The sequence below is a fragment of the Gopherus flavomarginatus genome, chromosome 1 (genome assembly GCF_025201925.1).
Source record: "Gopherus flavomarginatus isolate rGopFla2 chromosome 1, rGopFla2.mat.asm, whole genome shotgun sequence".
NCBI lineage: Eukaryota > Metazoa > Chordata > Testudines > Testudinidae > Gopherus > Gopherus flavomarginatus.
In genome coordinates, this window is record NC_066617.1 from 371278345 (window position 1) to 371301868 (window position 23524).

Genomic DNA, 23524 nt, shown 5'->3' on the forward strand with positions numbered 1-23524 from the left:
ATGTCTGTTTCCATGGGGAAAACTTATCTCCTTTCCAATGTAGGAACTACTTTGTGTATCTATCTAGTCCAGTGTCCTCTCTGTGACAGTGACTGCCACAGGTGTTGCAGGAGAATGTGTAAAAAACTCAGCAGTAGATAGATGGTGGAGTTGACTTGACAATCAGGAGGGTGTCACTCCAATGCCTAAAAGCTAGACATTGGCTTGTGCTCTGAATCACATTGTCATATAGGCTTTCCAAATATTTATTTAGCTGCAACTACTGTAACTGGATATCTCTCTTTCCATGTGAATGTCCAAACCCTTCCTGATTCTTGCTTAGCTAATGGCCTCAACTACCTCTTGTGGCAATGAGTTCCTCAGCCTATTTAGGAATAGAGTGAAGAAAGCATTCTTTTTTCTCTGTTTTGAATTTGCCCCATTTCAGTTTAATCTAATGGCCTCTTAAACTTGTGTAATGAGACGAGAGATCACATTCTCAATCTACTCTCAACCAATCAGTACTTTACAGACTTTTCTCATATCCCCTCTTCTTCATCTCGTTTGTAAGGTAATAATCCCAGTCTTTTCAACCTCTCTCCATATGAGTGTTTCCCCAGGCCCTTGATCATTCTTGCTCCCCTGGTCTGAAACTCTCTATTTCTGCAATATTCTATATGAGAAAAGTACCCAGTACTAAACAGAGGAGTCCAGAGGAGGGTGAACCATTGACTGACCGATCTCATGACACTGTATTTTCTGTATGATATCCCATAACACTCGTCCTGGATTCCAATTTTGCTTTGCTTCTCTCTGTGCTTGCACTATGAGCAGGGTTTCACAGAGCTGTGTACCGTGACATCCAGTTCCCTGTCCTGAGTGCATACATTTAAATTAGAACCTTGTAAGGTGTTTGAGGAATTCAAGCTTTTCCCTCCAGTGGGCATACACGAGGCAATTATTGCCATCAAAGTTCATCTGCCAACATGCTGCACATTCACATGGTTGAGTTAGCTCCCTCAGAGAACTTCTCTGTACTTGACTATGACCTAAATAATTTGGTGCCATCTTCAAATGTTGTCACCTCTCTCCTCACCCCCATTTCTACATTGATAATAGCTATGAAATGTTTACCCTACTAATTATTTTATAAACCATGTAATCTCTCTCACTGTGCTCCTCTCACTTCACAGGTGTCTTGAGCATTTCTAAGCTCGATCAACACATTGATGACATCATGGCAGCTTTGAACTTCACCCAGTCTGACCCATCAACATTCATCCTAATGGGTGTCCCTGGCATGGAAGATGTCCACATCTGGATTTCCATCCCTTACTCTACATCCTACATTTTCTGCCTGTTGGGAAATTTCATGGTTCTATTTGTTGTAAGCAAAGAGGAGACCCTGCAAAAGCCGATGTACCTGCTGATATGCATGCTAGCACTCACAGACATCACCAAGTCTAGTACAGTCATGCCAAAGGCTCTGTGTATATTTTGGTTCAATCTGAAAGGCATTACTATGGGTGGCTGCCTCACCCAGATTTTCTTCATTCACTCAGTTTATTTTGTGCAGTCTGGTGTTCTCATGCTAATGGCCATTGATCGCTATGTTGCCATATGTAACCCTTTGAGATACTCTACCATCCTCACCAATGCACGAGTAGTTATGCTAGGGCTTGCTTGTTTGGTAAGAGCTTTAATTTTCATGGTGCCCCTGCCCCTGACACTGAGCAGGCTGCCATTCTGTGACAACCGCATTATCCCCCAAATACAATGCGAGCACATGCTTTTGGCAATGATATCGTGTGGAGATATCACATTTAACAGGACATACACCTTAGTGATACCACTTTTACTCATGGGGTCAGATCTGATGGTCATTGCCCTGTCCTATGCTCTCATCATTAGGGCCGTCCTCAGAATCTCCTCCAAAAGAGCCCACCAGAAAGCCCTCAACACCTGCACAATCCACATTTGCGTACTGGTGACATTTTATACTCCCGTTGTCTTCACCATCCTGGCAATCCGGTTCACTGGAGACATCACTTCCTATGGTCTCATCATCTTCTCCGCCCTCTATAATCTTGTTCCTCCTGTGCTCAACCCCATTATTTATGGGGTCAAAACCCAAGAGCTGTGTGATAAAGTGGGCAAATACACTTGCAGAAGGTGATCACCAGAGGCCACTGACTTTCAACCTGTGCGACAAGAGGGTGAAAGGATGGTCCTCATTAATCAAGGGTTTCCTGTCACAGTTTGGCTGAGCTCAGCACTTTGGAAGTTCGCAGTCTGAGAAATTACTCTCATCTAATGTCTTATCACTCCATCAACAAGCGCTGTGCTCTCTGTTGCTATGTTCCCTCTCTTTGACCGTCACCCATCCTCTTTCATTGTCACTCATCAGCCCTCAGCCTCACACACCATATCACTCGGCCTTTGTATAACTCCTAGACTACCAGAAGATAAGGCAGATTCCCCTTAGTACCTGTGTGAAAAGGTTTCCTGATCAGTTTGATGAACAGAAGGTATACGTTCAGATTGCCAAACAGAAAAGAAAGAAATTACAATGCTGAATTTCTTTATCATATATACAGTGATCCAGTGAGCATCTTTTTTTCATGTCCAATCCTTCAGGAAACCCAGCAGATAAACCAACTAAAGACTAACAGTAACAAACTACTTCAACACAAAATGTGGACATTGACTACCATCACTGAATGCAATTAGAAATATATACCATAATCATGTTTTTGTTGTTTTTATGCTACAGAGCTTTTGGGCTACTTTCACAATGCCAATTGCTGCAGTTTGTTTGAAACACCTGCCAATGCTCAGTCAGGAAACAAATACCAGTACTGGGGTTTTGAATTTGAATTTAATTATCCTTTGATAGCTTTGTTGCTAACGTGGACAATCTTCTGCTGGGGCTTGAAGCTGTTTTTTTTGTCTGTTTGTTTTGTTTTTAATCAAATCTGTACTAGGTATCTAACAAAACCTTCCTTTTGTTATTTGGTGTATAGACCAAACTGAATTAAAAAAAATGCTTCAAGAAATTGATTAGGCTACTTTTAGGTCAGTTTTTAAGTGACCTTTGGCTTTAATGCAGTGGAAGTCTGGCAACCTCATCCCTTCACGGCTACAAGTTGACAAAAACATGTATTTTTCTGGGGATTGTGGGTTATATTGTACACATAATTAATTATGAACAGAAGATACCAACTTCTAAGGCACACACAATTATGACCCACATAAACATATTCATTTGCAAATGGATTAATAGGAAAATGACATTTTTCCTCCGTTACTTCTAAACATACCTCTTGTGGTTGCAAAGCATTTTTGGTACATTCATATTCAATTTCAGATTCTTCTACGAAGACTGCATGAGAACTTTATAAAAACACATTAAATGTAAACCCCAAATTGAAAGAAAACATAGTAGAGGACCAAAAAAGTGCCACTGTGGCTAAACAACAAAGTAAAAGAAGCAGTTAGAGGCAAACAACATCCTTTAAAAAGTGGAAGTCGCACTCCATTGAGGAAAATAGAAAGGACTAGAAATGGCAGTTAATAGGAACAGGGGAGGGAAAAGCTGATGTTGTGGAGGACACTTCCAGCCAAGTCAGTGGACTTGCATTGACCACAGCCTTAGACAGCATCAAGAATGTGTTCTCCCAAGGAGTCTATCCTGACCCATGACCCAAATTTTGTTCAGAAAATACAGGGAGACCAGATGATCAGTCATGCCTAAGGTTAAGATTTTGTCACAGTTAATTTTTGGAAAAGTCATGGACATGTCAAGGGCAATAAACAGAAATACACGTAAGCCCATTACTTGTTTGTGACTTTTACTAAAAATAAATGGGGCAGGGTACTGATGGGGCAATTAAAGCCCAGTCAGGAGGATGAGAGCCCAAGAACGGCTTCAGGATCGGAGGAGGTCTAGCACCTACTGCCAACACAGCTAACAGCTACGTGTCCCCTGCTGCAGACCAACAGCTCAGATCTCCGTGGTCCCCACTGCAGTCCCAGTGTCGCAGAATTCCAGAGCCCCTGCTGCAGCCCGTGTCACAGAGCCCCAGAGCCCCCGCCGCCAGTGGCAGCTTGGAGCTCTGGGTCCCCCCACACATGGTAAGTTCGAGCTCCGGGTCCCCCAGCACCAGCGGTTGCTGAGATCTGCTGTAGCCTTGGCAACCCATGGCAGCTAAGAACTTGGGGACTCCCTCTGGCTGACAGCTCTGTCTCCGTCACCCCAGAGCTGAAGTGGAAAATGTCACTGAGATCTCTGACAGTCACTAAATCTGTGACTTCCATGACATAATCGCATCCTTAGCCATGCCTGGGAACAACTTGCTGTAGTGAATGGGGAAATGGTGGAACCCCAGTGACTGAGGCAGTGGCCAAACCTGCTCCAGAGTGTAGAGTTGCTCATTACTGGCCTCAGAGTATCAGCTGGCTGTCGTTAAGTGCTAAAAGCTGGCATGTTGTTGCCTCGGTAGCGCTGTTGAGGCTGCTCAGCGCTTCTGTCCTTGGAGATCGAGTGTTATCAGTATTCACAAATAAGGTAACCTGCTAGTTCAGCAGACGATGACGTTACTCATAAAGAAAGACCACAGGCACAGTTCGGTGACAAAGGCACTCAGCCAGGTTTATTGCCAGCTAGGCATAGACCTAGCACCCTAGCTATGAGACAAATGAGCTTATGGAATTCCTCTCCCCGGTGCTAATTCCCCAAGAAATCCTTATTGGTCAAGGATCTAACTTCTCTTTACAATCAATGAAAGAACTTAGAATCTAATGAAGGTAAAGGTATTAAGAATTTATGGGTTTGTAGAGGAATTTCACAGAACTTTGATGGCGAATTTAAAGAAGATTGTATCCTCAAATTCCAAATGCTGAGACCGACTCTTCCCCCACTTCCTTTTTGCTATCAGGAAAGTGCTTCAAGCCTCCAAGTTTTCTTCCTTTCAACTGCTGTCTGGGAGGCAGCCTTTAGGCTTTCCAGACCTGCTTGGAGGAGCAAAGACCCCAGGCAATGAACATAGTCCAATACATTCTCAAATTAAGCAAGCACCTCAAGATTTTGTGAGCATTTGCTAGAAGAATTTTGCTAAATGCATAATGGGTACAAGAGAAGACCTGTAACAAAGGGGTCCAGACATGAGTGTTCAAAATGGGTGATTCAGTGTTATTGTTATTGACAAGTTTCCTGTTCAAATTACTGGTTCAATGACAGGAACTATCTGAAGTAGTGAGGCATGTGGGCACCATCGACTATCAGGTCAAGCACCCAGATTAGAAAAAGGAGACTCAGATAAGAACATATGAATGGCCAGACTGGGTCAGACCAATGTCAATCTAGTCCTGTATCCTGTCTTCTGACAGTGGCCAATGCCAGGTGTTCAGAAGGAAAGAACAGAACAGGACTGTTATAGAGGGATCCATCTCCTGTCATCCAGTCCCATCATCTGGTCATCAGAAGCTGGGGACTCCCCGAACACAGGGTTGCATATCTGAACATTTTGGCTAACAGCCATTGATGGACCTAGCCTCCATGAATGTATCTAGTTGGTGTTTTTAACCCAGTTATACCTTTGGCATTCACAACATCTCCTGGAATGAGTTCCACAGGTTGACTGTGTGTTGTGTATACTATTTCCTTGTGTGACCCTTGGTTCTTGTGTTATGTGAAGGAGTAAACAAGATTTCTGTATTCACTTTCTCCACACCATTCATGATTTTATAGCTCTCTATCTTATCCCCTGTAAGTTGTCTCTTTTGCAAGCTGAAAAGTTCCAGTCTTTTTAATCTCTCCTCAGATGGAAGCTGTACCATACCTCTAATCCTTTTTATGGCCCTTCTCTGTAATTTTCCATTTCTAGTATACCTTTTTTTAAAAATTAGGTGGACAGAATTGCATGCAATTTCCATGGTGTGGTATTTATATAGTGGCATTATTGTACTTATCAGTTCCTTTCCTAGTGGCTCCTTACATCAATTCACTATCAAGTCATTTGGCCTCAAGAGTGTGGCAGTGATTTTCAGAGGCTAATGGACTGGATATTACAGATTCATGGGCAGTATGCAGTGGTACGCTGCTACGATCAATTGAAAATGGTTTTTGGTTCTGTATCTTGTGACAGCGTAGCCATGCATAGTGCAGATGACAGTACATTACACACAGAAAAAATAGCCATTGTGAATTGCTAGGCTGAACAGTCTGCAAGGCTCAGTTTGCCGTGACAATCTGAGCCCGTCTTATTGGCTGTTAGGATATAGATATTCAGGCCTGTCTGCAAAGGCCTAGACTTTAAGAATTTAAGTGTATTCTTATCATTTAGCTAGTTATAGAGGTATAAAGGAAAGAATCAAAATAACTCTCTGTGGAATGTCCTTCTCTTACTGTGACAGTCTGAGGCCTGGTTCTTTGGCTAAGCAGCAGAGGCAGCCGTAAGCTGGGAAGTGTATGGTCCCATCCTCAGATTCCAAACTAGTCACATTGAAATAAGGTGCTATTGGGCTATTAGAAATACAATCCTGTCCTGATATTCCTATCACCTCCAGAGAAAGGGTAGAACCTAGAAGATGTAAAAGGAAACTTAGTTTAATAGCATCCTGTCTGGTAAGAACTCACTTATCAATAGACACAGCTGGAAAACCCTTATGTCTGTATAGATGTAGTTGTAAGATACTCACTTCTGTATTTTTTTTGTATGTTTATTTGCATGGTCTCTGTTTGGTTCTGTGATTGTTTCTGTCTGCTGTATAATTAATTTTGCTGGGTGTAAACCAATGAAGGTGGTGGAATATAATTGGTTAAATAACCATGTTACAATATGTTAGGATTGGTTAGTTAAATTTCAGTAAAATGATTGGTTAAGGAATAGCTAAGCAAAATTCAGGTTTTACTATATAGTCTGCAGTCAATCAGAAAGTGGAGGGGAGATTGGGAACAGGGACTGGGGATGGGGGAATTGGGATGATGTTTTGCTAAAGGGGGAAATGGGAACAGGGAATGGGAACAGGAACAGGGACACAGGCAAGGCTCTTTGGTGTCAGAGCTGGGATGGGGGACACTGAGGAAGGAAACTGGAATCATGCTTGCTGGAAGTTCACCCCAATAAACATCGAATTGTTTGCGTCTTTGGACTTTGGGTATTGATGCTCTCTATTCATGTGAGAAGGACCAGGGAAGTGAGAGTGTGAAGGCATAAGCCCCCTAACATTGGCTAATGATTTCTTCACTCTTGGGGGAGGCTCTCACGCTGAAGTTCTCCAGGGTGTATTTTCTGCTCTTCCCACTGCTCACGGAGCTGAGGGAATTGTTTGGGACTCCTGGCCAACCTGAGAAACAGCAGGGACCATACAGGGAAAACATAAAGGTCGCTGCCCAGCATGCTGAGTGTCAGACATGTGAGAATCATAAACTGATCCTTAAGTCTCCACATTCCTGTCACAGTTAGAACATTTCGTCTCTCTGCTGAGTGGGAGTTCGGTGAGTAGCCTCTTTCTGGATTAAAATTAGTGCTGACGGCTCAGGAAGGGTTCGAGGGTTCAAATCAAGAACCATCTGGGCAGGAATTCACCAGCATGGTGACTTGAACTGTTTAGTATTTTCAGAAACACCAAGGGGTTTAGTTGGTAACATTTGAACTACAAATGAATTGGAAATAGATTAGACAAATATTTGTTTTTAATATCATTTCCTTGTCTCTTACTGTGTTCTTCTATCTGTCTCAGTAGCTTCCTTTTTTGGGCTGAGAGGTTTTTTCTATGGTTCATTGAATTTTTCCATTTCAGCAACTTCATTGCTCTTTTAGGAAGTGCAATCAAAGCCTCTGCAGTGGGTATCTGCGTTACCAGAGGGTTCACAACAAGAATGGGTCACACAATGGCCAGATTCTGCTCTCATATTCTTCCATTAGTGAGTCACTCCAGATTGCCACGGGCCTTCCTGAGAGCAAAATCAGGGCCTACGTGTTTTGGAATCACAAACTTTCATGCCCAGTCTCAGAACACCACATAAACTGGGTGTTTCCTTCAGACTCTCTCAGCACTCTGACAGAATAACGCTCTCTGCAGCAGGACCCAAAGCTGTGATTTGTGCAGCCGGGATCCAAAAGTTAAACACTAAGAGTAAAATCTTGATCCCTTTGAGATCAATGGCAAAACTCCCAACACAGCCAGAGTTTCACCCTAAATCCACATATAGGAGCTTAAATAATTGGCCACATTTACACTGGCCATGAGCCTCCAGTGACTTCAACTGGAGTGGTCGCATGGCCTCTGAGGATAAGGGAACTCGTTTGGATCAAAGAAGAACTGACAGAAGAGGAGAGTTGCTGAAATTTCAAACTCAGAGGTTTAAAGGTTTAAAACAATTAGGAGAGCAATTATCCTCAGGGAGAGCGAGTGGTCTGCTCACTCTGTGCCCTTGCATCTCTGGTTCTGGAGCAGACAAGAAGCACCATAAACCACTAAAAATAAAGTATGTTTCTGGCTTAGAGGAAAGCAGGTGCTGCTACAAATCTCATAGGGGGAGGTCCAGGAACACACAGTGTTTATGTGTGTTTGGGGGTCGGGGGGCCGGAGGAATATACAGTATCCAAGTCACAGTGGCATGGAGTCCTGAAACTGGATGAAACAGGGGATGAACATCCTGCATAATGCACAGACGAAAGAGGAATAATGAGGCCTTCTGGGTGTTTCAGACAGTGACATAACATGGACCACACAGTAGCAGGTGTCTGTAACACCATCCACCATCTAGACCATCTGTCCACCTGTTAGCAATCCCACTACAGCCTCATGGTAACGTCAGCAATTGCCAACACAGAAACACAGCCTCAGGAAGGTCTGTCCAGGTTCCTAACAGGATGCAATGTTAATGCTTTCTGTCATTTTGAGGCAGAGTTACTCACACTGCCTACTTTTAGTCTCCACGTCTTCTCTCCCTCCAGCCATGTCTGTTCCTCTCTCCTTCCCTGCACAGGCTGAGCTGCCTCTGGGGTTCCCTTTGCCCCCAGAAAATCAGTTCAGGCTGAGCTGTCCCTTTTCCCTGGTGCAGACAGATACTGAATTCAGCCTAGTCTGAGGAGATATTTCTGTGAGCTGTCGCGGTGTGGTCTGGCACCTGGTTTTGGTCCTGGGAGAAGGGTATCACTGTGTGGCAGGGCTAGAATTTATAGGGGCGGGTGACCTACATGGAAAAGTGGTCAACACTGTGGGTTGTGCAGTAGGGAGCAGGCTTTTCACAGACAGGAGGGCAGCGCTGGAGGTGGTGGGGACAGGTAGGGGGTGTAGCGGCAAGCAGCACTGGGGCTTATTTTTAACCTTTTAAATGTTAGACTGAAGGAATTTAATGATTTTCTTGCAGAGGGAGTTCTAAATGCATATCAGTGCTGGTGGCGAGGAGCAACATATAGAGGGACAAGTGGGCAGCACTGTTGAAATTAAATTTTTCTTTGTGATTGTTGGCTTGGGTCAGTCTCAGGGTCTCTTTGCTCTGGCAAGCCCCAGAACTGCAGCCCGGGTGTCACAACCTTGACTCAGGTCTGTTTCCAACTCAGTTCTGCACTCCTGTCTCTCCTTGTGTAAGTTCAGGCATTTGACTGGTGAAAGGAACGACTGAGCTTTGCCTGACTCTGCACCCCATATTCTCCATAGCAATATTGGTATGATGTGATTGTGGCATAATTCTGATACATTTTATGCAGGATGAGTCCTGTAAGAAGCCATTGCAAAAGTTATGATTTTCTGAATATGGTTATCCTATTTGTGTACATTGATCCTCTTTGCATCTGAAGTTATAAATACTGACTGTGTATCTATATTTCATATGTCGTTACAGGTGGGTAACACCCACTTGGCATGTTGCTTTCAGTCTAGATAGATGTTTGGGGAGGGACTATTCAGGGCAATGAGCCATTAAGAAAACAATAGGCCACAGGAGAAACTTACCTCTCACCTGGTGACCCTTCCCGAGAATGCTCCAGACAGCCTGTATGTAAGGCTAAGATTTAATAAATGGCATTGTTAGTAAAAGACATGGACAGGTCATGGGCAATAAACATAAATTCATGGACCCATGACCAGTCCATGACTTGTACGAGGTATCACTGCCTAAATTTTTGGTGTTCTGGAGGAGTCCGTAGGGCACAGCTACTACCCTATAGCTGGGGGGGGGGGCCTGGAGTATCATCTTATGTTGGGGGAGTCAAGTGTGACCGCTGCTACTGGGGGGGGGTCTCTGGGGTTCCCAGTGGTGATTTGGCATTGGGGGTGACCCAGGACCACTGCCTGCATGAATGCTGGATGAGGTGAAGTACCAGGAGAAAGTCTAGAGTCTGTCAGAGCAGCACATTGAGAGAGGGAAGCCCAGGCTGGTGAGTCAGAGGAATCTGTGGTATTCCAGTATCAGGTGGCACCCTGGAGGAAACCCATCACACTTTGCTCCTCAGCTGTTCCAATCTCTCATCATCTCCCATCCCAATCTCCCATCATCCTCTGACCCCTTTTTTGTCTTCCCCTTCACCATGCGAGACTCCCCTGATTCCAACAGCATGCTGGTCACCAGTGTCATTTGCATGTTCCTCAGTCATCTCTGGCTCTCACAAATTCCAAGACGCGTCATCTCTTCCTCTGCAGGGGGTGAGGTGCCTCCTACCACACCTGCTCCCTTGGCTGGGTGGTAATCACTGGCTGTGTCTCACCAGTGAAAAATCTCACACACAAGTGGCAAATGTCAAGGCAGGCATCTTTATGGCTTTTCTTGTTACACTCATACACACCACCTGGCGCTTTAAGGTTGCAACATAGGAACAACTGGCAAGCAGAGAAGTATGCATATAGTGTAATGAAAGCAGGCAACTCTGCGACATGTGAGCCTACATAAATACAGCTGCCACATGCACGAGTCACTGGAACCTGACTGAAACAGTGGACCACTGGGAAACAAACATTTAACCCAGGATGCTCTGGGACCATTTGCTAATAAGCTCTGTTTCTCATTAATAATCAGGGGTGTACACTCATTCCTCAGTGTAGAGATTTTATTGGGTCAAACCATTATTTTTCTCACCTAAAATGTTCATCCATGCAGTGCCTCATGGGATCCCTCAGCCTCGTAAAATACCCACTTGGCGTAATATTTCCAGCGTGCCAGAGTCACATGAGAATTTCTCCCCATAGGGTTAAATTCAACACAGTTATGAATAGAAAAAAAATTTCCTTCTGTAAACTCAGGTACAAGCTTGCAGGCAAAATATCTCTAGCTGACTCGTAGGTACTTGTTCGTAGATTACAAGGCCAGAAGGGACCATTGTGATCATCTAGTCTCTACAAGACAGGCCTGAGAATTTCCCCAATATTATTCCTAGAGAAGAACTTTTAGATAAACTCCCATTCTTGATTTACAAATTCTCAGTGATGAAGGATCCATGAAGACCATTGGTAAATTGTTCCAGCGGTTAATTATTCTCACCAGTTTAAAATGTACACTATATTTCCAGTCAGAATTTCTTTACCTTCAACTTCCAGCCATTGAATAGTGTTACACCTCTGTATGCTAGGTCGAAAAGCCTATTATCAAATATCGGTTCCCCATGTACCTAGTTACAGACTGTTGTCCAGTCACCTCTTTACCATCACTGTTAATTAAATAGATTGAGCTCATTGAGTCTATCGCTATAAGGCAATATTTCTAATCTTTTCCTAAGTCTGATTCTTCTCTGAAACCTCTTCAGCGTATCAACATCCATCTTTAATTGTGGACACAAGAACTAGATACAGGATTCCAACAGCAGTCACACCAGTGCTGAACACAGAGGTAAAATTACTTCTCTACCTCTCCTTCAGATTTTCCTGCTTATCAGCCCAAAATCACACTGGCTTTTTTCACCACATGGTCACACTGGGAGCTCATGTGCAGCTAATTATTCCTTGGCCCCCAAATCTTCTTCATGGTCATTGCACTTTCCACAGTAGTCCCCCATTGTGTAAGCATTGCCTGAATTCTTTGTTCCTAGATAGAGATATCTACATAGTCATATTAGAACTCACATTGTTTGCTTTGACCCAGTTTACCAACCAACGGAGATTGCTCTGAATCAGTGACGTGTCCTCTTCATTATTTACAATCCCACAATTTTGTGTCATCTGCAAACTTCATCGATATTCAGCCATGAGAGTGGTTAGCAGATGAGTTGTTGTCACATGCCTCTGCTTATACTTGTCAAGTAACATCTGTAACTTATCTCTCAGACAAAGCTGGGTGCCTGCATGAAAGTGTCTTACCACAAGGAAGATGGGAAGTAACAGGTGCAGGCCTGTAGCCCTAAATACGAAGACCCTTATGCCCTTCATACCCATTCTCTTAAGCAGAAAGTCATAGCCCAGCATTAAAATGACTGCTTCCATGGGGAAAATTTGGCTCTTTTCAATATAGGAATGGCAATGTTGAAATATCCAGATGTTGCAGAACAAATTGAAGGAAACCAAGAAGTAGGTGGATTCAGGGATGACCTAACCATCCCTGAGTGTGTCACCTAACAGCGACCTCTTGGCTTGTGCCCTGAAACACATCAGTGTATAGACATTCCAAAATATTTATTTATCTGTAAGTATTGTAACTGGATAGTCTCACTATCCATCTAAACCTCCAAACCCCTCCAGTTTCTCATTTGCCTCATGGCCTCAAATACCTCTTGCGGCAACAAGTTCCTCAGCCTAATTAGGCACTGAGAGAAGAAAGCATTTTTTTTTCATCCGTTTTGAATTTTCCACATTTCAGTTTCATTTAATGTCCTCTTGATACTGTGTTATGAGACAGGGAGAACATATTCTTGATCTACTCTCTAAGAGTCAGTATTTCATATACTTTTCTCAAGGCCCCTCTAATACACCTCCTTGTTAAGGTAACAATCCCAATCTTTCCAATCTATATCATAAGGAGAGTTTTCCCAGGCCTTTAGTCATTTTTGTTGACCTTGCCTGAACCCCTCTAGTTCTGTAATAACCTGTGTGAGGAGGGAGACCCATACTTCAAAGAGGAGAGCAGAGGGGTGTAAAGTATTGGTTGATTGCTCTCATGGCATTATATTTCCTTTATGATTTCCAAACATACTCCTCCTGGATTACAATGTTTTGCTTAGTTTCTGACATGCACTGTGAGCAGGGTTTTACAGAGCTGTGTACCATGACACCCAGGTCACTGTCCTCAGTTCATACAGTTAAATTAGAACCTTGTTAGATATTTGAGGAATTCAAGCTTTTTCCTCCAGTGGGTGTGCATGTTGCAGTTATTGACATTGAAGTTCATCTGCCATCATGCTGCCCATTCACCTTGGTTGGTTAGCTCAATCTGAAGACTTCTCTAGACTTGACTATGATGTCAATAATCTGGTGCCATCTGCAAATGTTAGCATTTCATTGTTCACCACTCTTTCCAGAGTATTAATAACTATAAATTATTTATTGTGCTATTTATTATAAAGCGTGTAATCCCCCTCACTCTGCTTCTCTTACTTCACAGACACCTTGAGCATTTCTGAGCTCAATCGATGCATAGATCACCTCATGGCAGATTTCAATCTCAGTGATTCTGACCGTTCATCATTCATCCTAACAAGAATCCCCGGCCTGGAAGCTGCTCACATCTGGATTTCCATCTCTTTCGCTACATTCTACGTTATCGGCCTGTTGGGAAATTTCATGGTTCTGTTTGTTGTAGGCAAAGAGCAGACCCTACATGAACCAATGTACCTGCTGCTTTGTATGCTGGCTCTCACAGAAATTGGTGCATCTACTTCCATTGTGCCAAAGGCACTGTGTATATTTTGGTTCAATTTGAAAGGAATTACTTTGGGTGGCTGCCTCACCCAGATGTTCTTCCTTCACGCGGGTTCTGTGACACATTCAGCTATCCTCGTGACAATGGCCTTTGATCGCTATATTGCCATATGTAACCCTCTGAGATATGCCACCATCTTCACAAATGAACGAATAGCTACTCTAGGGCTAGTGTGTTTGACAAGAGCTGTTCTCTTCGTTCTGCCCCTGCCTCTGCTCCTGAGCAGGCATTCATTCTGTGCCAACCGCATTATCCCCCATACGTACTGCGACCACATGGCTGTGGCAAAGATGTCATGTGGGGACATCACAGTGAACAGGTTATAAGGCTTGATGATAGTATTTATAGTCCTTGGGTATGACCTGACACTCATTGCCCTGTCCTATGGTCTGATAATCAGGGCTGTCCTCAGAATACCCTCCAGGAAAGCCCATCAGAAAGCCCTCAACACATGCACAGCCCACACCTGTGTGATGCTGATGGCTTATCCTATCTTCCTTTTCTCCACTCTGACATACCGATTTGGTCAGGGTATTGCTCCCTACGTACACATCATCTTGGCCAATCTGTATTTCCTCCTTCTTCCAGTGCTCAACCCTATTGTTTATGGTGTCAAAACCAAAAAGCTTTGTGACAAAATGCGCAAATACTTCTGTGGAATGTCATCAACTGGGGCCAGTGACTCTGAACCTCTCTGACAAGCGGGATAAAGGATATCCCCTCATTAGTCAACGGCAGTCCGTCCAAGTTTGGTTGAGCTCACCATTGCTTAAGTTCACAGTCTTAAAAGCTCCTCACACCTAACACCTTATCACTCCATCACCAAGCACTGCTCTCTCTGTTGTTGAGTTCCTGCTTTCTGACTATCACCCAATCTCTTTCAGTGTCACTCATCAGCCCTCACCTCCACACACCCTGCCCCTTCCCTTTCTTTGACTTCCAGACACCAGAAGATACTGCAACTTTGTGAAGCCAGGTGGATTTCCATTAGACCCTGTTTGCACAGCATTCTTGATCAGTTTGGAGAACTGAAGCAATGCTTTCTGATAGCCAAAAAAAAAAAAAAAAAAAAAGAAAGAATTCAACTATAATACTGAATTTCTTCATCCTAAGTACAATGATACGGTGATCAAAATTTACCTGAATTTAATATGTCCAATACTTCAGGAAGCCTGGAGGATAAACCAAATGTTTCAGTTGGAAAGTGCTAATACAGGAACGCTGCTGCAGGAATTCAGGACATTCTACCAGAACTTATTGGTGAGAGTTGTGAACCTTTGTGTTTTTGAAAACTGGACTGTGTTATCCTAGGTTTGAGGGTGTGTACCCCAGAATGTGTTCAAGCCAATTACAACCATAGGGTGTGCACTCGGTCACTATGAATTAATAAAAGAGAACACAACATAATTAAGGGTTAATTGGAAAGCAGGCTTTTAGATGCAAAGTTAAAATCTAGTTGGTAGTTTCTGCTAATCAGAATGGAAGGAGCGGACAGACAAGTAAATAAATTAGAAAGAAAGAAGATAAATGAATATAAACCTAGAGTCTAGATGCCCATGATAGTAGAAGTTTTTTGAAAGTTAGGAAAAGTGATGATCCAGTAGGGGTCACTATGATCTATGCATTTTGTAGAAGTTAAAAAAGATTAGCTAATACAGCGTACTTTGGAGCAGTCCTCTGAAGCCATCTTGAAAGATGTTTTTCCTGAATCCCTTCCTCTCTGGTGGGTTAGCAACTGACCACTGCGAACCTGCTGTTACTTACTCAATATCATTCCAGCTCTTAGGTAAATATCTGGGATGTTTGAAACCTATTGCTTATGTCTGTGTGTGCTTAAATCAAATAAACTGCAGTGTTAGGCAAGAGCATGTTTACTTGCATTTAATCCTTGATCAGACTGCACTGCTGTGTTCTCATTTCTTTGATCCTGACACTGCTTGGAGTGAAAGGGTTAAGATTTCCCAGCTGGGGTTTTGAAAAATCCGCATAACAGACTGCTGTGTTAAACCATGAAATTGCCACGGAGACCAAAGACTTATCACTTTGTACAGTGGATTTTTATACTTGCTCTAGTGGCGTGGTGACCCGCTCTAGCCCTGAGAGAGGGCTGGCAGGCTGGAAGAACAGTCCAGGCTTATCATAACCTTAGTCCCAGATTTGGACCTTAGCGTCCAAAATATGGGGGTTAGCATGAAAACCTCCAAGCTTAGTTACCAGCTTGGACCTGGTACTTGCTGCCACCACCCAAAAAATTAGAGTGTTTTGGGGCACTCTGGTCCCTCTGAAAAAACCTTCCCTGGGGACCCCAAGACCCAAATCCCTTGAGTCTCACAACCAAGGGAAATAATCCTTTTTCCCTTCCTCCCTCCAGGTGCTCCTGGAGAGATACACAGACACAAGCTCTGTGAAACTACACAGAGTGACTCCCCCTCTCTGTTCCCCGTCCTGGAAACAAAAAGTACTTTCCTATTCCCCCAGAGGGAATGCAAAATCAGGCTAGCAAATCCAACACACAGATCTCCCCGATTTCTTCCTCCCACCAATTCCCTGGTGAGTACAGACTCAATTTCCCTGAAGTAAAGAAAAACTCCAACCGGTCTTAAAAGAAAGCTTTATATAAAAAGAAAGAAAAATACATACAAATGGGCTCTCTGTATTAAGATGATACAATACAGGGTCAATTGCTTAAAAGAATATTGAATAAACAGCCTTATTCAAAAAGAATACAAATCAAAGCACTCCAGCACTTATATTCATGCAAATACCAAAGAAAAGAAACCATATAACTTACTATCTGATCTCTTTGTCCTTACACTTAGAAACAGAAGATTAGAAAGTAGAACTACTTCTCCAAAGCTCAGAGAAAGCAGGCAGGCAGAAAACAAAGACTCAGACACTGAATTCCCTCCACCCAAAGTTGAAAAAATCCGGTTTCCTGATTGGTCCTCTGGTCAGGTGCTTCAGGTGAAAGAGACATTAACCCTTAGCTATCTGTTTATGACACGCCCCCCAAATTGCAGACAGTGGGGAAGCTTACTGGCGGCGATTTCCTTTTCGAACTTGAAAATAAACAGATTAATACAACACATACACCTTTACATACTAACAGACTTTTACATTTTAAGAACACTGTTTAACTACTGAATTTTGGAAAACTCTCACGGGAGAGAGCATCAGCAACTTTGTTAGAAGCTCCTGTGATGTGTTGAATTTTAAAATTAAAATCTTGGAGAGCTAAACTTTAACGAAGAAGTTTTTTGTTGTTCCCCTTGGCAGTATGAAGCCACTTTAGTGCAGCATGGTCAGTTTGTAGTTGGAACCGCCGTTTTCAAACATATGAGCGTAGCTTTTTTAGGGCGTACACAATGGCATAGCATTCCTTTTCACTGACTGACCAGTGACTTTTTCTCTTAGACAGTTTTTTACTGAGAAACACGACAGGATGGAAGTTGTGATCTGTTGCTTCCTGCATGAGCACTGCTCCTATACCACGCTCAGATGCATCCGTGGTTACTAGGAATGGCTTGTTAAAGTTCGGGGCCCTGAGCACAGGGTTAGACATGAGCATCGCCTTAAGCTGGGTAAAGGCCTTTTGACACTCATTAGTCCACCTAACGGCATTTGGCTGGGTCTTTTTGGTCAGGTCGGTCAATGGGGCAGCGATTTGGCTGTAGTGTGGTACAAATCGCCTGTAGTATCCGGCCAAGCCTAAGAAGGATTGGACCTGCTTCTTGGACCGTGGGATAGGCCACTTTTGGATAGCATCCACCTTGGCCTGTAGGGGGTTTATGGTTCCTCGACCCACCTGGTGCCCCAGGTAAGTTACTCTGTTTTGGCCTATTTGACACTTTTTGGCCTTAACAGTTAGTCCTGCCTGCCTGATGCGCTCAAAGACCTTTTCCAGGTGTAGTAGGTGTTCGGGCCAGGAGTCTGAAAAAATGGCCACATTATTGAGGTAGGCAACTGCAAATTTTCCCAGTCCAGCTAGTAGACCATCTACCAGCCTCTGGAAGGTGGCGAGTGCATTTCGAAGGCCGAAAGGAAGGACATTGAATTTATACACCCCCGCATGGGTGACGAATGCTGACCTCTCCTTGGCAGGTTTATCTAGCGGTACTTGCCAGTACCCCTTGGTTAAGTCTATTGTAGAGATGAACTGGGCACGTTCCAACTTTTCCAATAGCTCATTGGTACGTGGCATTGGATAGTTGTCCGGACGAGTTACAGCATTTAGCTTACGGTAGTCCACGCAAAAGCATATTTCTCCATCTGGTTTGGGTACCAGAACCACTGGAGATGCCCATGCACTGGTAGATGGGCGGATTATACCCATCTGCAGCATGTTCTGGACCTTCCGTTCTATAGCAGCTTGGGCATGAGGAGACACTCGGTAGGGTGGGGTTCTGATTGGGTGAGCATTACCTGTATCAATGGAGTGGTATGCCCGTTCAGTCCGTCCTGGGGTGGCTGAGAACAATGGGGCGAAGCTAGTGCACAGCTCCTTGATTTGTTGCCGCTGCAGACGTTCCAGGGTGGTTGAGAGGTTCACCTCTTTCACGTCACCGTCTTTTTTTCCGTCGTAGTAGACACCGTCAGGCCACTCAGCATCCTCTCCCTGGACTGTAAACTGACAAACCTGTAAGTCTCTGGAATAGAAAGGCTTGAGAGAATTAACATGGTACACTTTAGGCTTTAGTGAGGAATTGGGAAATGCTATGAGGTAGTTTACAGTTCCCAGGCGCTCTTGGACGGTGAATGGCCCTTCCCATGATGCTTCCATCTTATGGGCCTGTTGCGCCTTCAAGACCATAACCTGGTCTCCTACCTTGAAGGAACGTTCTTTGGCATGTCTGTCATACCAGGCCTTTTGCTCTTCTTGAGCATCCTTTAGGTTCTCTCTAGCAAGGGCTAAAGAGTGTCGGAGGGTGCTTTGTAGGTTGCTTACAAAGTCCAGAATGTTAGTTCCTGGAGAAGGCGTAAACCTCTCCCATTGCTGCTTCACCAACTGTAATGGCCCCTTAACCTCGTGACCATACACAAGTTTAAATGGTGAAAACCCTAAACTGGGATGTGGTACAGCCCTGTAGGCAAACAGCAACTGCTGCAACACTAGGTCCCAATTATTGGAGAATTTGTTGATGAATTTTTGTATCATGGCCCCCAAAGTTCCATTCAACCTTTCCACCAGGCCATTGGTTTGATGGTGGTAAGGGGTGGCAACCAAGTGATTCACCCGATGAGTTTCCCACAGTTTTTTCATGGTCCCTGCCAGGAAATTAGACCCTGAATCTGTAAGGATGTCGGAGGGCCAACCTACCCTGGCAAAGATGTCTGTTAAGGCCAGGCACACAGTGTTAGCCCTGGTGTTGCCTAGAGCTACTGCTTCCGGCCATCGGGTAGCAAAGTCCACTAAAGTCAGTACGTACTGCTTTTCTTTGGGCGTCTTTTTTGGGAAAGGGCCCAGAATATCCACAGCTACTTGCTGAAATGGGACCTCAATTATGGGGAGTGGCTGGAGAGGGGCCTTGACCTGGTCTTGAGGCTTTCCCACTCTTTGGCATACCTCACAAGACCGGACATACTTGGCAACGTCCTTGCCCATCCCCTCCCAGTGGAAGGACTTCCCCAACCGGTCCTTGGTTCTGTTCACCCCAGCATGGCCACTGGGATGATCATGGGCTAAGCTTAAGAGCTTCCCCCAGTACTTAGTTGGAACCACCAACTGTTTTTGCGGCTGCCATTCTTCCCGGTGTCCACCAGAAAGAATTTTCTTGTATAAAAGTCCTTGGTCTATAACAAACCGGGATCGATTAGAAGAGCTGAGAGGCGGTAGGGTGCTCCGTGCCACTGCCCAAGCTTTTTGAAGGCTGTTATCCGCTTCCTGCTCAGTCTGGAACTGTTCCCTTGAGGCTGGGGTCACCAGTTCTTCCTCAGACTGTGGACTTGGGCTTGGTCCCTCTGGAAGCGATGTAGGTGATGGGGTTGTTTCTGTTGCTGTTGAACCGCTCTCCGCTGGTGCACCTGAGGGTATTTCAGGCTCTGGCTGAGCCTTATGGGTATGGCTGTCTGTTGCTTCTGCCAGTTGTGGCTCGCTGGCGCCCACTGGCGTTGAGTTTGAAGACGGGTTTGCAATCGCTGGTGCTGGTTGCTGTTCCAGTTCCGGGCCTGGGACTGGAGATGCTGTGGTTGTTTCAGTGGTAGGCATGGAATCCGGGTCCACTACCTCTGTCTGGGTCTCTGGTAACACAGACGGGGCGTCTGTGGACGGCTCAGGAACAGGAATGGGTTTGGAAGCTTGCCTGGTTTGGCTACGTGTAACCATTCCCACTCTCTTGGCCTGCTTCACCTGGTTGGCCAAGTCTTCCCCCAGTAGTATGGGGATAGGATAATTGTCATAGACTGCAAAAGTCCACATTTCTGACCAGCCTTTGTACTGGACAGGCAGTTGAGCTGTAGGCAAGTCTACAGCTTGCGACATGAAGGGGTAAATTGTAACTTTGGCCTTTGGGTTGATGAATTTGGGGTCAACGAAGGATTGGTGGATAGCTGACACTTGTGCCCCCATGTCTCTCCACGCAGTAACCTTCTTTCCGCCCACTCTTAAATTTTCCCTTCGCTCCAAGGGTATTTGAGAGGCATTGGGGCCTGGGGATCTTTGGTGTGATGGTGGTGTAATGAATTGCACTCGCATGGTGTTTTTTGGACAGTTGGCCTTGATATGTCCCAGTTCATTACACTTAAAGCATCTTCCATCTGATGGGTCACTGGGCCGAGGTGAGTTACTGGAGACTGGTGAGGTTGAAGGGTAGGGTATGTGTGGCTTTACTTGGGTGGTATGTGGGGTCTTTGGCTGTCCTCGGTTGTAGGGTTTATGGTCTGTGGGCCCCCTGGGGTAATCGTTCCCCTTGACAGTAGCTTTTTTGCTTTCTGCCAGTTCCATCCATTTGGGTCCAATTTTCCCCGCCTCAGCGATATCTTTGGGATTTCCATCTTGTATGTACCGTGTGATGTCTTCAGGAACACCATCCAAGAACTGCTCCATTTGTATGAGGAGGTGCAGTTCTTCCAAGGTTTGAACGTTGTTTCCTGTTATCCAGGCCTCATAGTTTTTTGCAATGTAGTAGGCGTGTTTGGGAAATGACACCTCTGGTTTCCACTTTTGGGTTCTGAAGCGCCGACGGGCATGATCTGGGGTTATTCCCATTCTGTATCTGGCCTTGGTTTGAAAAAGTTCATAGTCATTCATTTGCTGCTTAGGCATTTTAGCTGCCACTTCTGCTAAAGGTCCACTGAGCTGTGACCTCAATTCTACCATGTACTGGTCTTCGGGGATGTTGTACCCAAGACAGGCTATTTCAAAATTTTTCAAGAAGGCCTCGGTGTCATCACCTGCCTTGTAGGTGGGAAATTTCCTGTGCTGTGGAGCAATAATTGGTGCCGGGTTGTTAGGGTTGGCTGGCACATGCAGCCCAGCTTTTGCCAACTCCAGTTCATGTTTTCTCTGTTTTTCCTTCTCTTCATTCTCTTTTTGTTGTTTTTCCATTTCTTTTTGGTGTTTTTTCATTTCTTTTTGGTGTTTTTCCATGTCTCGGCGGTGGGCCGCCTCTTCTTCTGCTTGTTTCCTTCGGTAGGCCACCTCTTCTTCTTCTAGTTTTCTTTTGTGTGCTGCCTCTTGGGCTGCCTGTTCTCTTTGGAAGGCTGCCAGTTTGATGCTTTTTTTCTTTTCTTTCATCTCCATCTTTTTTTGTTCTATTTCCAGTTGTCGCCTGTGTTCAGTTTTTTTGAATTGCTCTTCGGCCTCAATTTTTGCCTTAGAAGTCATGGTTCCTGTTTTCTTGTGTTGGGGTGCCCTCCGGTGTTTATCTTCTGCACTGCAGGCTCTGTTGCCTCCTGAAGTCTGCCTAGCAACAGTGCCTTTAGCTAATTTTCAATGTTAAGTAAACCTGAAAAACCACTTTATTTGCATGCATATAGTGCTGGAACTTGCCTCCTAATGGGAGGGCTATTGCATGACAAAAGACCCTTAACAGTCTGGTAATGGCTTCTTGCTTAACATGCAAGCCACAAACTGCCAGAGAGAGCAGAAAAAAAATTCTCTCTGGTTCCCTTTTAAAACCAACTGTTTCTCTCTCTGCTAAAAAGCCCTTAGCAGAGAAAAGAAAAATATAATATTCCTACTGGCTTCTGGATTCTGTCTATATCCCACCGCTGCCACCATATCATAACCTTAGTCCCAGATTTGGACCTTAGCGTCCAAAATATGGGGGTTAGCATGAAAACCTCCAAGCTTAGTTACCAGCTTGGACCTGGTACTTGCTGCCACCACCCAAAAAATTAGAGTGTTTTGGGGCACTCTGGTTCCTCTGAAAAAACCTTCCCTGGGGACCCCAAGACCCAAATCCCTTGAGTCTCACAACCAAGGGAAATAATCCTTTTTCCCTTCCTCCCTCCAGGTGCTCCTGGAGAGATACACAGACACAAGCTCTGTGAAACTACACAGAGTGACTCCCCCTCTCTGTTCCCCGTCCTGGAAACAAAAAGTACTTTCCTATTCCCCCAGAGGGAATGCAAAATCAGGCTAGCAAATCCAACACACAGATCTCCCCGATTTCTTCCTCCCACCAATTCCCTGGTGAGTACAGACTCAATTTCCCTGAAGTAAAGAAAAACTCCAACCGGTCTTAAAAGAAAGCTTTATATAAAAAGAAAGAAAAATACATACAAATGGGCTCTCTGTATTAAGATGATACAATACAGGGTCAATTGCTTAAAAGAATATTGAATAAACAGCCTTATTCAAAAAGAATACAAATCAAAGCACTCCAGCACTTATATTCATGCAAATACCAAAGAAAAGAAACCATATAACTTACTATCTGATCTCTTTGTCCTTACACTTAGAAACAGAAGATTAGAAAGTAGAACTACTTCTCCAAAGCTCAGAGAAAGCAGGCAGGCAGAAAACAAAGACTCAGACACTGAATTCCCTCCACCCAAAGTTGAAAAAATCCGGTTTCCTGATTGGTCCTCTGGTCAGGTGCTTCAGGTGAAAGAGACATTAACCCTTAGCTATCTGTTTATGACAAGGCTGAGTGGGGAAACAGCCGCAGCTGTGACCACACCCCAAACGGACTCAGCTGGCCCTATAAAGGGACTGCTAGGCTGAAGCAGTCTCAGTCTCTCTCTCTGCATTCAGAGAGCGAAGGGCCTGGCTGCTGGAAGTTGAGAGAGTACCTGAGGGAAGTAGGGCTGGGGAATAGGGCAAGGGAGCTGTAGGGCTCCGCCTGGTAAACCCCCCAGGCTGCGACCTAGTGTAAGGCCAGACAGGTACTGGGGCTACAGAGGGGTAGCCACAGGCAGCAGGTCCAAACCCCTTTGCCTGTGATGAGTGGCTTATACTGCAGTCTGCCCCAGTGAACGGGGGCTACATGGAGACTTGCCAGTAGCCAAGACTGAGGAAAAGCAGGAATAGTGGGTGGGGGTTCCCCGGGGAGACCCAGAACTGTGGGGGTACTGTCAGGGGGCAGCACAAACAAGCTAATTCCCAGAAGTCACCAGCAGGAGGCACCACAGGGGTGAGTCCGCACCTCTACACTTGCTTTCAGCTGAAACTTTCAAAATACACACTGACTGTTCCTGCTGTCCAAGGCATCAGACTTAGGTGTCAAGATTTCATCTTGGACATTGTGAAAG

The 23524-nt window shown here is 44.7% G+C and overlaps 1 protein-coding gene and 1 pseudogene across 1 annotated transcript; both read left to right on the plus strand.

Moving 5' to 3' along the window:
- Nucleotides 1–1216: 1216 nt before the first annotated feature.
- LOC127044244 (olfactory receptor 52N4-like) lies at nt 1217–2155 on the plus strand. Its single transcript, XM_050938842.1, has one exon. The coding sequence runs from the start codon at nt 1217–1219 to the stop codon at nt 2153–2155; it is 939 nt and encodes a 312-aa protein (XP_050794799.1).
- An 11402-nt stretch (nt 2156–13557) lies between these two features.
- LOC127044249 (olfactory receptor 52E2-like) lies at nt 13558–14529 on the plus strand (annotated as a pseudogene).
- Nucleotides 14530–23524: the final 8995 nt, after the last annotated feature.